Consider the following 12,820-nt stretch of genomic DNA (forward strand, 5'->3'; position numbering starts at 1 on the left):
TGGCCATTCAGAAATCTGATGGCAGAGTGGAAGAAGCTTTTCCTGAAACATTGAGTGTGTGCCTTCAGGCTCCCGTGCCTCCTTCCTGATCGTAGTGATGAGAACAGGGCATGCCCTGGGTGATGGGGGTCCTTAATGACGGATGCCACCTTTTAGAGGCATTCTGCTCAAAGGTGGCTTTGATACTATGGAGGCTGATACCTATGATGGAGCTAAATAAGTTTACAACTCTCTGCAGTTTATTTTGATCCTGTGCAGCAGCCACCCACCCTACCCCCACCACCCCCCACACCAGATGGTGATGCAACCAGCTAGAAGGCTCTCCCCGGTACATCTGTAGAAACTTTAGAGTGTTTTTGGTGACATACCAAATCTCCTAAAACTCCGAATGAAATACAGCTGCCATCATGCCTTCCTTGTAGCTGCATGGATATATTGGCAAGTGATCAACCTGTATCAATGCAGGTAGGAAGACCTAGAAGGCACAGGAGCCAGATCACAACCTGATCTGCTGATTTATCTTCTAAATTAAAACCCTAACTCACAACAGAATGTGAAAGCCTATGTAATACTCTGGCCATTTGGAAGAGATACCTATGGGTGTGCTACCTTTCAATACAAAACTAAATGCAGACATATCCAGCTTTTAGTTCCTTGCCATGGGTCTCAAGATCACTGAAATTCTGGTTCGTTGCCCTTGTTTCACATGATTGGTGCCTGTCCTCTATGTTTCAAAGGTTTATTTGTTTGCTTATTGAGATACAGCATGGGATAGACCCTTCTGGCCCTTCGCGCCCTGCCACCCAGCAATGCCCCAATTCAATCCTAGCCTAATCACAGGACAATTTACAATATACCAACTGGTACCTCTTTGGACTGGGGAGGAAACTGAAGCACCTGCAGGAAACCCATGCGGTCACGAGGAGAACGTACAAACTCCTTACAGGCAGAGGTGGGAATCGAGCCTGGGTCAACTGTACTGTAAAGTGTTGGGTTAATCACTACACTCCCATTGTTCTATCTAGACAGGATTCATTCCATCCTGCAATAATTAAATTTTGTGTATGTCGAAAATGCATCATCATCTTTAATTACAGCTTGACAATCTGTAACGCAGTATGTTCCATTTACTTCACTGACAAATGTCATCAACACTGATGAAATAACATGTCTTAACTACTCAGCTACCAAGTCAGTTATGTTTGTTAATGTAAGGAGAGCAGTAGGACCATAACGTCGTCTCCACGGAGCAAAGGCAGTTATTTATGGCTTGCTTACAGAAAACTGTCTCACTAATACAACGGCGACTGCCACATCACTAACTGGAATGGCATTACCACTTTAAACTGAAGGCATTGGAGTAGTTTCTCTTGGCCAAGAAGGTCTCTATTTTTGGAGCTGCTGACAACTGAGCTTTTCTTATAGCCCCCAAAGGATGAATTACATTGCATCAGTGCAGATTTCCTTGTGTTTTTCACCTCTCCAGATTTAAAAGTGATAGGCACTGCCCAAGGTAATTTTAACCAGAGCAATGTTAAAGTTAACCGGGTGCCATGGTAGCATTGTGGTTGGTGTTACGATATTACAGCTTGGGGCATCGGTGTTCGGCGTTCAATTCTGATGTCATCTGTAAAGAGTTTTTGTGTTCCTCCCCATGACCGCGTGGAGATCCAGTTTCCTCCCACAGTCCAAAGACGTACCAGTTAGTAGGTTAATTGGTCATTGTCAATTGTCCTGTGACTAGGCTATGGTTAACTAGGCGGGTTGCTGAGTGGTGTGGCTCGTTGGACTAGCAGAGCCTGTTCCTGGCTGTATCTCTAAATAAGTAAGTTAATTAAGAAGTGCCTTAATAGCATTGCCCTGGTCGGGCAACTGTGCTTACTGTTGTGCAAAAGCATGATGTGGAGACCAACAGGGAGAACTGGCAAGAGAATCATTATTCGTCCTGCTGGCTGGCAACTGTGCTAACCAGAGACATAAAAGAATAACAGGAAGCATGAAAGGATTTAATCAAAAATAAAAGCATTGTTTACTTGCCAGAACAAATGGAGATTCAAGGACTCAAAGAATCCCCCTTTGACTCTTGGAGAAGGGAAATGAAAAAGTGCAGCACTGGATAAGGGGATACGATATTTCAGATTTGTTACTGGTCATAGACATGAACACATTGCCCACAATTGCTCTTCTATGAAATCAGCTAAAAAAGGGCCAAGCAAATTATTTCATTAATAGGTAAATTTGCATAAAATGTTTCAATTGGTTCAGAGTCAATTTTGACTTCACCTTCGTTTTTCGATGCTTCAATGTTCTTTCCCCCTTCACGGAAATTACCTTAAACATAGGAGCAGAATTAGGCCACCTGGCCTTTGAACTTGCTCCTGCCTTTTCCCCATAACCTTTGATACACTTTCTAATTAAGACATGTTTACAAAATTATGTGTTTAGTACCATTTCAACATTTTGCAGAGTTCACCATACACTGAGTGAACTTTCCACGTTTGCTCTTAAACTGTCATACCTACCTTTGCAAACCGCTATTACATCCTTCAGCTCCCTTTTCTGTTTCCTTAGCAACATCAGTTCATTCCGAAGCTGCTCTTTCTCCTTCTCCAGGTTTTCTTTCTCTTCAAGGTATTTTTTAAGATCTGCCTCAGTTCGATTCTTTCCAAATTTTGTTTCAATTGATACTGGGGAGAGATCGAAATCCAAAGTAACATGTTAGCATAAAGCTTGCTGAAGGATGCTAGATGAATTAATCAGGGGAACTATTAATACAATTTCACACAGCAGATGGGACTGTACAGATATTTGAACTCAAGATCAGAAGGCTCCACGTTATTATAAAAGCTATTAACGTTAAACAGTACTGAAATGCCACGAGGTCATGTTAAGAGTCTCTTGTCTAGTAGTGCCACAGTTCAATTGAACAGATGACTGGGTACATATTAACATGAACACTCCCATTAGAAATGCTCACACTGCATTGCATAATGATACGTGTTACACATATAACTTTAAATATATTCTTGAACATGTGGATGCGCCATTTTGATTAGAATTGCTCAGTAAAATGTCCAGGGCAATTGAATCAAATTGATGTCAGGCCCTTTATCATTTGTAACATTTGTACGGTATCTCAGTCATCACCTTCATCAATCTATATGTTTTCTCCAAGTCCCTTTGTACCTCCGATTTCCGAATTTGCTCCGTTTACAAAATAGCCTTTGCCTTTATTCCTTCTACCAAGGTCCATCACCGTACACTTCCCAACACTATATTTCATCTGCTGCTTCTTTGCTCATTCTACTGATCTGCCCAAGTCCTTCTGCAGATTCCTTGCTTCCTCAACACTATCTACCTCTTTATCTATCATTGTATCATCCACAAAGTCATCAATTCCATCATCCAGATCATTAGCATATAACGTGACCTAATACTGACCTCTCTGGAACACCAGTCATGAGATTCAAGTCATCCAAACCAAGTGACTATACAGTCATCATCATCATTATGTGCTGTGAGTATGACGTGGGTGATTGTGGTCTTTCCATGACCAGGATTGTCCTTGGGCAAATTTTTCTACACAAGTGGTTTGCCATTGCCTTCTCTGGGCAGTGTCTTTACAAGACGGGTGACCCCAGCCATTATCAATACTCCTCAGAGATTGTCTGCCTGGTGTCAGTGGTCACATAACCAGGACTTGCAATTTGCACCAGCTACTCATACAATCATCCACGCCTGCTCCCATGGCTTCATGTGACCCTATTGGGAGGGGGGATGGTGGCTAAGCAGGTGCCACACCTTGCCCAATGGTGATCTGCAAGCTAGCAGAGGGAAGAAACATCTTACACCTCCTTTGGTAGAGATGAATCCCCATCACCCACCCAGACTTTCCAGTATCCCTAACCTATGAATTTGTATTCCGCCTATTATACTCAGAGCTTCCACTAACTCTATTTATACCAACATTTTCATCTTTATCTCGTAAATATCAACAATAAGTACTTAAGACATGCTCTGTGCTTTAAAACCCATGTTACTGTCTTGCATCTACATGGAAAAGACAGGTAGACAATAAACAGAGGAATTCAGACCACATGCTGGCAGATGGGATTAGTTAGATTTGCATCATGGATGGCATAGACAAGGCATGTACTTTCCGTGCCTTTCTGAACATGATGTAACTGTGAACATGAAGCATCCAGTTTTCACCATGATTAAGTCACGTTTCTGTAATTTCCAATACCTGATTTCCTTATGACTATTTGTGTTTGCAGCCTCCCAATCTTAATCTGTACATATTGTGCATTTATACATTCTAAACATAATTTGATTTTCCCTGTGTCATTTCTCTTTCTGCTTCTGTCTACAAGGTACTGTTTTATTTTCATTCCTATCCATCACCCTCACTTGTATCTTTTTCCTCTTTGATATGTCAGTGCCCTCCTCCACACACATCACTGGATCTCCTAGAACGACACTGATCCCAGCCCTGTTGAAGTTCGCCCAGTCTTTCGGAATAGGTGGCCCCTACCAGACAATTGCTCCCACTGTCCTAAGAATCTGAGGCTCTTGTTTAAAACAGCAGGGATATTGCAAGGACAATAGAACAGTAGTGATATTGAGGGCTTTAGTGAACAAAATTCATTGGAATAGGCATTTTAAATGGTTCAACACAGACTAGATGGGCTGAAAGGTTGGTTTCTGTGCTCTGCTTTTCTATGACTCTAAAATATTATTTAGCATAATAATATATATTATATGGAATTCATTGCAACAGATGGTTGAGGAGGCTAAATCTTTGGATATATATAAAGTGGAGGTTGATAGGTTCTTGATTAGCGAGGGCATCAACGGTTAAGGGGAGAATTCAGGATAATGAGATTGAGAGCGATAATAAATCAGCCTTGATAAAATTAAAGAGCAGATTCAATGGGCCGAATGGCCAGATTCTGTGTCCATGTATTACAGTGATAAAGTAAATGTTGAGGAGAATTTCCTTGACCAGTGAGCTATTGGATCTGGTCCTCTGTGGAATGAGATGGGTCAAGTACGCCAAGAGCTTGCAAGCCCCAGAGCGCAATAACTGTGATCAAGCACGCTTAGACATCTGATTAGCTATGAGCTGACAGTGGGTAAGCTGCAGAGTTCACCTGTTGTGCCCAGCTTCTGCTTTTCAACACACTCGGTGACAGGCTTTGCTTGTTGACTCGTTGCTTGTGAGATGTTCTTGCTCTGTTCGCCCCGGGGTGCCACTACCTTCTGACTGCTGGGGGGCTTGCTACCAGCACTTGCGGCTTTCTCTTCAAAATCTGCTTTCACTTGAGAGATCTGAAATTGAGGAAGGTGAAAAATTCAACATTGTTTTTGCACGCAGCAAGTTCTGTAATATGGGCCTGGTGATATATGTTACAGTCTTTGGATCTTCTGCCAGTGGGAGGTGGGAGAATAGAGAATATCGCAGTGGCTGGGGTCTTTGATTATGCTGGCTGCTTTACTGAGGTGGTGGGAATTGTGGGCGGAGGGGAGGTTGGTTTCTGTGATGTACTGAGCTGGGTCCACAACTCACTGCAGTCTCTCGCAGTCATGGGCAGACCAGTTGCTGTACCAACCTATGATGCATTCAGGTAGGATGCTTTTATATGGCCACATTGACCAGAGCCATGAAGAAAACATGTGATTGCTATCATAAATGTGTTCAGAGTTCAACGTGAATTTATTATTAAGGTACTTGCATCTTACCATATATGACCTTGAGATTCATTTTCATGCAGACATTACAGGGAAAAAAGAAGTACAAAAGAATTTTGTGGAAAATTATACATAAACCAACAAACTACAAAGTAAATTTATTATCAAAGTCCATATACAAACCTGAGATTCATTTTCTTGCAGCCAGTCATGGTAAATGCAAGAAATACAATAGAATGAATGAAAGATCACTCCAACAGGATGGACAAACAACCAATGTGCAAATAAAAAAAGAAAAAAGAAATAATAATAATAATAATAAATAAGTGACCGATGAGTGTTGAGAACATGAGGTGGGGAGTCCTTGAAGGCAAGTCCATTTCAGTGGGTACAGTTCAGTGATAGGCAAGAGAAGTTGAGTAAAGTTGGTCGAGGGATAATAACTGTTCCTGAATCTGGCATTGTAGGTCTTGAGGCTCTTGTGTCCACTTCCTGATGGAAGCATCAAGAAGAGAGCATGTCCTGGATGGTGGTAAGACTGATAAAGAACCAATTTGCTAAAGAAGACAACCTGTGTCAGGAATGCAACCTACATTGCTGCCGCTCACTTATGCATTGCGATGGAGAAGTTCAAGACAAAGTGGAGGAGAAAATTAACATTTGAACCAGGTTAATCAGGACTGAGGTCAGGGTGTGTGTCTTCTCACATACACATAGCTTAGTGGAAATCGAGAAATTGTCTCCTCAATGTCGGGGTCAGATGAATATTCCAAAATTGAGATTAATGGACTTTTATCAGGGATGGGCTCAAATTTATTTTGAGCCGAAGTAGGTAAGTAGAGTCAGATGAAGGTAGTAGTTCAGCATGATCTAATTGATTTGAGGTGCTGAGAATGAGAGGGTTGAGAGCTTCGAGTTCCTAGGAGTGAACATCACCAATAGCCTGTTCTGGTTCAAGCACTTAGCCACCATGACCAAGAAAGCTCACCAGCACCTCTACTCCCTCAGGAGAATACAGAAATTTGGTATGTCCCCTTTGATGCTCACCAATTTTTGATAATGCTCCATATAAAGCATTCTACTTGGGTGTATCGTAGCTCGGTATGGCAACTGTTTTGCCCATGAGCACAAGAAACTGCAGAGCTGTGGACACAGCTCAGCACGTCATGGCATCAAACCTCCCTTCCATACACTCTGTCTACACTTCTCACCACCTCAGTAAACAGCCAGCAAAATTAAAGATCCCACCCAGGCCAAACATTCTTTCTTCTTCCACCTCCCACTGGCAGAAGAGAGAAAATCTGAAAGCACATACTAATAGGCTCGAGGACAGGTTAACACCTCAGTGTTTTAAGACTAATGAAGGAGTCCCTAATATGATAAGATAGACTCTTGACCTCACAATCTACCTTGTTATGGTGTTGTATCTTATTGTCTACCTGCACCGAACTTTCACTGTAACTGTAACACTTTCTTCTGCATTCTGTTATTGCTTTCCTTTGTACTTTCTCAATGCACTGTTGTAATGAATTGAACTGTAACAACAGCATGGATAGCAGGTTTTTCCCTGCCCTGTACCTTGGTAGATGTGACAATAGAAAACCAACATAACCCTTTATAGTACAGAATTAAAGGGCTGAATGGTCCATTTTTCTCCTATGAATAAGTTGCAATCAGTCCTGGTAGTTCTCCACTTATATCAAATATTAAATTGTGGTTTCCATAAAAATAGAAAACTAATTAAATCACTGAAAATACATTTTGTAATAGTTGTTCATACTATTAAATTTCAAAAGAAGACTTTTAAAAAGGAATATTACAACAAAATGGTAATAGACGGAAATTGAAATTAATTATGCATGACACGCCTAAAAATGACGGACAAATGTGCTTAACCTAATTTCTGTTTTCTCATGAAAGAAGTTGTTTACATTTACTTTGATATTCTGAGAGTTTGATACACAAAGGCACAGTTGCAATAAAAGCTCCTTTTCAGCTTTATTTGGGAAGAACAAAGAAACTCTTAACCCCTCATATATCGGGAGGAGACATCCGTTATCTCAAAGTGATTCACCAATTGTAGACCATAGAACTCTACAGACAGCAATGGCTCAGAATGTGTTTTGCCTTTGAAAACCCCCTTTTAACTGATGGAGAATGGAGATATTCTTAGTTCTAGGATCTGATTAACTCTTCAGTCTCCAAGTAAAAAAAGATGTAAAGAAGCCATTTAAAATACAAAAGACAAACCGAATTAGGTTAAGCACATTTGTCCGTCATTTTTAGGCGTGTCATGCATAATTAATTTCATTTTCCGTCTATTACGGAATGGAGAAATACAATCACTTTCTAGTGAACTTGCTGATTTAAAAGTGTTCAATACTTAATTTTGGATATTTTATTTCCTTGTCTGCTGAGAGAATTCTGTAACAGAGTTAGTTGTTTGTTTTGTTTAATGATAACATTGTTCTTGGAAGCACCAGGTCACCAACAAATGGCACAAATCACATTGGAGCAGGAGAGGTCCATGTCACACGTGAATGGTTTGTCATATGAGGAGCATTTGCTGGCTCTGGGATGCTACTCACTGGAATTCAGAAGAATGAGGGTGACCTAATTGAAACCTCTTGAATGGTGAAAGGCCTTGATAGAATGGATGTGGGGAGGATGCTTCCAATAGTGGGAGAGTCTAAGACCAGAGGACACAGACTCAGAATAGAGGGACGTCCTTTTAGAATGGAGATGAGGAGGAGTTTCTTTAGCTAGAGAGTGGTGAATCTGTGGAATTTATTGCCACAGGCGGCTGAGGAGGCCAAGTCATTGGATATATTTAAGGCAGACGTTAACAGATTTTTGATTAGTCAGGGCACGAAGGGATACAGGGAGAAGGCAGGAGATTGGGGTTGAGAGGAAAATGGATCAGCCATGATGGTATGGTGGAGCAAACTCGATGGGCCAAATGGCCTCATTCTTCTCCAACATCTTATGGTCTTATGTCACCTAGAGTGCTATGTCATGTGAGCAGCTTCTGTCAATGTCCACAGTGCACCTTGCCTTTCACCATTGCTGCAGGTTATGGGCAGATATATCGCAAAGTATGATAATTAATTTACCTTAGTACTACTCTCTGTTGGCTTTGCAATGATTCCAGAATCAGAATCACCAGTTGTGTCCTTGTTGTTTACTTGCGAAGGATTTGAAGCACCCTTTTCATTGTCCTGGTTTGATGCATTTTGTTGCACATTGGAGGGTGCATTGATGTTATTTGAGTGGAGGAATGACTTTACAGGAGTAAGGTCCAAATAAACTCTTGCTTGATCTTCCCCAAAGCTTTGTTCTTCATTAGCTTTATCTTCCTGTATAAAAATATAATAAAATATCAAATTTACCACAAAGGAATAATGCTAATGGTAGCTATTTCAAATTTACCACTTTACATAATGCATGGATGCTTCTTGTTTTGCAGGACCAGATTTAACTTTTATTTATTGAGATACAGCATGGAACTGGCCCCTCAAGCTACATCGCCCAGCTATTTCTAGATTTAACCCTAGCCTAATCACAGGGAAATTTACCATGACCATTTAACCAACCAACCAGTACAGCTTTGGACTTTGGGTGAAAACCAGAACACCTGGACAAAATCTACGTGGTCACGGGGAGAATAGAGGCAGCAGCAGAAATTGAACCTGGGTTGCTGGTACTGTAAAGCATTGTGCTAAACACTATGCTACCACACCGCCCACTCACCTGTGATAGAACCTCGAAAGTATATGATATTAATTTTTCTTTCTCTCTCTCTCTCTTTCTTTCTTTCCAAGGTATATGCAGTATAAATTACATATATTATAAATATATAGTACTGTGCAAAACTCTAAGACACACACATATATATATAGCTAGGGTGCTGAAGACTTTTGCACTGTGCTGTTGCTACAAAAAAAAATTTCATGACATATGTTGGTGATGATAAAACTGATGCTGATAAGGGTCTCTATTGTGGACCGAGAGTGGGAAGGGGGCAGAGAGACGGGAATCATAGTTGGGAGAAGGGGAAGGGAGAGGTGAGGGAGCATGAAGCACCAGAGAGACATTCTGTAATGATCAATAAACCAATTGTTTAGAATCAAATGACCTTGCCTGGTGTCTCAGGGCTGGGTGGGGCTGTAGTTGCGCTACTACCTGCCCCTGGCACTTCCTCTCTGCTACAAGTCCCACGCCCCACCATCCCCACCATTCCCAACACCCTTTGCTCCTGTAGCTTTACAAACTCACTCTCTGCTCCATGTTGACAAATACCGTACTGTGCAAAAGTCTTAGGCATCCTAGTTATACACAGTATATGCTCCTAAGGCATTTGCACAGTACAATACAAACTATATAAAATAATAATTAAAAATTATACAATACATTATTAAGTTATTAAAAGTGTGGGCACGTGGCCAAGTGGTTAAGGCATTCGACTAGCGATCTGAAGGTCATGAGTTTGAGCCCCAGCCGAGGCAGTGTGTTGTGTCCTTGAGCAAGGCACTTAACCACACAGTGCTCTGCTACGACACTGGTGCCAGGCTGTATGGGTCCTAATGCCCTTCCCTTGGACAACATCAGTGTCGTGGAGAGGGGAGACTTGCAGCATGGGCAACTGCCGGTCTTCCATACAACCTTGCCCAGGCCTGTGCCCTGGAGAGTGAAGACTTTCCAGGCGCAGATCCATGGTCTTGTAAGACTAACGGATGCCTTTATTTAAGTTATTAAAATTCACTATTTAATTGGTTAGTTCATTGCGCCAGGTACAACTTAAACCTGAACCTGACCAAAGTGCTCGGGATGTTCTGTTGAATTTTTTCAACTCAAGGTGCAACAGAACTTTAAGAGCATGTTTACTGCAGTTTGAGTTTCTTTTATAACAGAATCCACCATTGAAACAGGCCGTGCCTAGGGGCTACCTGGTTACCTACAAGGGAGATTCAGCTAATTGTACTGACTTGCAGGTCACCGAGTGGATGCAAACTTGTATCTTTTGATCACAAGGTCAAAATACATGTTGTGGGAAAGTCTGATTTAAACATTTCTTTAATTTTTCAAGTGATTTCCTTATTCTACTCCAATCTCTCCAGAAAATAGATGAGTGTTGTGGTTATACTTAATTTGAAATCAAATTACTCGGGTAAGATTTAAAATGATTATCTTTGTAATAAAATAATTTTCAACAGCAATTCAACTAAATAATATTTTTATAGCCAAATTTAAAATGTTATCAGTTTTTGAAACTGTGAGGGTTCTTTGGAGATTTCATGTTTGGGCATTTGAGATCTGAATAAAAGATTTCAAAATAGGTAGTGTTTATCCATCCACCTATCTATCTGGACATGCCCAGGTCCCATCCCTGAAGAAGATGGCAGAGTTTGTCATCGAAACGTCGGTTACGGTTGATGTCTGTACCTGGCTAGAAGCCCGAGGAGAGTTTATTTGTCATTTACGCTGGGAAAGCACTGGATCCCTTATTGATTGATTGATTGATTTAGCAATACAGCACAGAGCAGGTCCTACCGGCCCTTCGACCCCTGCTGCCCAGCAACCCCCAACAACCCCGATTAACCCTAGGCTAATCACAGGATAATTTACCATGACCATGGTCTACTTCTTTAGCCAAATGGTGGTGAATCTGTGCAATTCGTTGCCACTGGCAGCTATGGAGGCCAAGTCATTGGGTATATTTAAGGCAGAGGTTGATAGATTCTTGATTGGTCAGGGCATGAAGGGATACAGGGGGAAGGAAGGAGATTGGGACTGAGAGGGAAAATGGATGAGCCATGATGAAATGGCAGAGCAGACTTGATGGGCCAAATGGCCTAATTCTGCTCCTATATCTTATGGTCTTCCCTGTATGTCTTTGGACTATGGGAGCAAACCAGAGCACTGGGGGGAAAGCTCATGCATTCCACGGTGACGTATGGAAATTCCTTACAGAATGGCACCGGAATTGAACTCTGAACTCCACAATGCCCAAGCTGTAATAGCATCGTAATGACTACGCTACCGTCGTACCATGTTTTGGGTGTAAATTGTGTCAAGAGTTACCAAAACAGGGGCTATAATTGCCCCAGAAAGTTCCCCTTTGTTAGAAGATAGAACATACAATGAGATAAAAATTTAATTAAAGGAGCTTCTCTGCTGTGTAAAAATTTTGACCAATAATCTAATATTTGCATTCTGCACAAGTTACAACATTTAAATAAGAAGCCTGAAGTTGCTCCTACCACAGATTCAGGTAAATCCACATCATCATATAAGTCTTCTGATTGGTTCTGTACAGCAGGCAAATCATCTATGTACGTGTTTGGTTCTGAGTATCTCCGCTGTAGTAAACTAGAGTGTAATGAAATGATCGTAAAATAAATTCTTTGAGAAGTCTATTATTAAAAATTACAACATTTATTATTAAAAACTAAATGCTTTAGTATTTAGCAACTTTAAATTTCTACTCATAAACATCAGCATTACTGTCAATGCTTGAAAGTCTTCGTGGATTATGTCAAGTGAAACAATGGATTGCAGAAACATAAAAGTATAAAAATGATGGGGGTGGGGCGTCAGCATTTCTCTTTTACTTCTTCACTGATTTCTGTCACAAGTCCCTCCTCCATTTTTGACACAGAATCCTTGATCCTGAGGCTCAAGCTAATGGAAGACATAGTGGAGTAAACTGTCCTGACTGGATTGCCCACCCATGGAGATTCATGAGGAATTGATACTCTTGAAGTTTTATAAAGCTCTAAGGTAAGGAACGCAGACATGATATCGAGCAGGGTTCCCAATCCGACTCCACAGACTGCTTGGTTAATGGTAGTGGTCCGTGGCAGATAAAAGGTTTGGAACCTCTGTTATGGAGGATGCACTATGATAGTGAAGTGCACCACAGCTCCAAATTCACCCTTGGCTATTTCTTCTCATACAGAGGTCTCTCAATGAAGATTCTGTGCTCTAAGATAAAACTGAGAAAAATATTACAACTGACTCAAAATCAAAACTCCTTCTGCTTAATAATATCTCTAAAGACAATTCCAATAGTTGGATTCTCAAACACTTCACAAGATACAAGCACACAGATGCAATTACAAGGAAGACA

General features: G+C 41.1%; 1 protein-coding gene across 3 annotated transcripts in view; it reads right to left on the minus strand.

Annotated features, from left to right (window-relative positions):
• afap1l2 (actin filament associated protein 1-like 2) overlaps positions 1–12,820 on the minus strand; it is a 276,181-nt gene that overhangs the window by 10,453 nt on the left and 252,908 nt on the right. For all 3 annotated transcript variants that reach the window (XM_072239587.1, XM_072239585.1, XM_072239586.1), the window contains 4 exons: positions 11,952–12,060; positions 8,805–9,047; positions 5,154–5,331; positions 2,523–2,687 (listed from right to left, as the gene is read on the minus strand). In XM_072239587.1, the coding sequence (XP_072095688.1) occupies positions 2,523–2,687; positions 5,154–5,331; positions 8,805–9,047; positions 11,952–12,060 (695 nt within the window). The remainder of the gene's footprint in view (positions 1–2,522; positions 2,688–5,153; positions 5,332–8,804; positions 9,048–11,951; positions 12,061–12,820) is intronic.

This window comes from Mobula birostris, chromosome 21, assembly GCF_030028105.1.
Source record: "Mobula birostris isolate sMobBir1 chromosome 21, sMobBir1.hap1, whole genome shotgun sequence".
Classification (NCBI taxonomy): Eukaryota; Metazoa; Chordata; class Chondrichthyes; order Myliobatiformes; family Myliobatidae; genus Mobula; species Mobula birostris.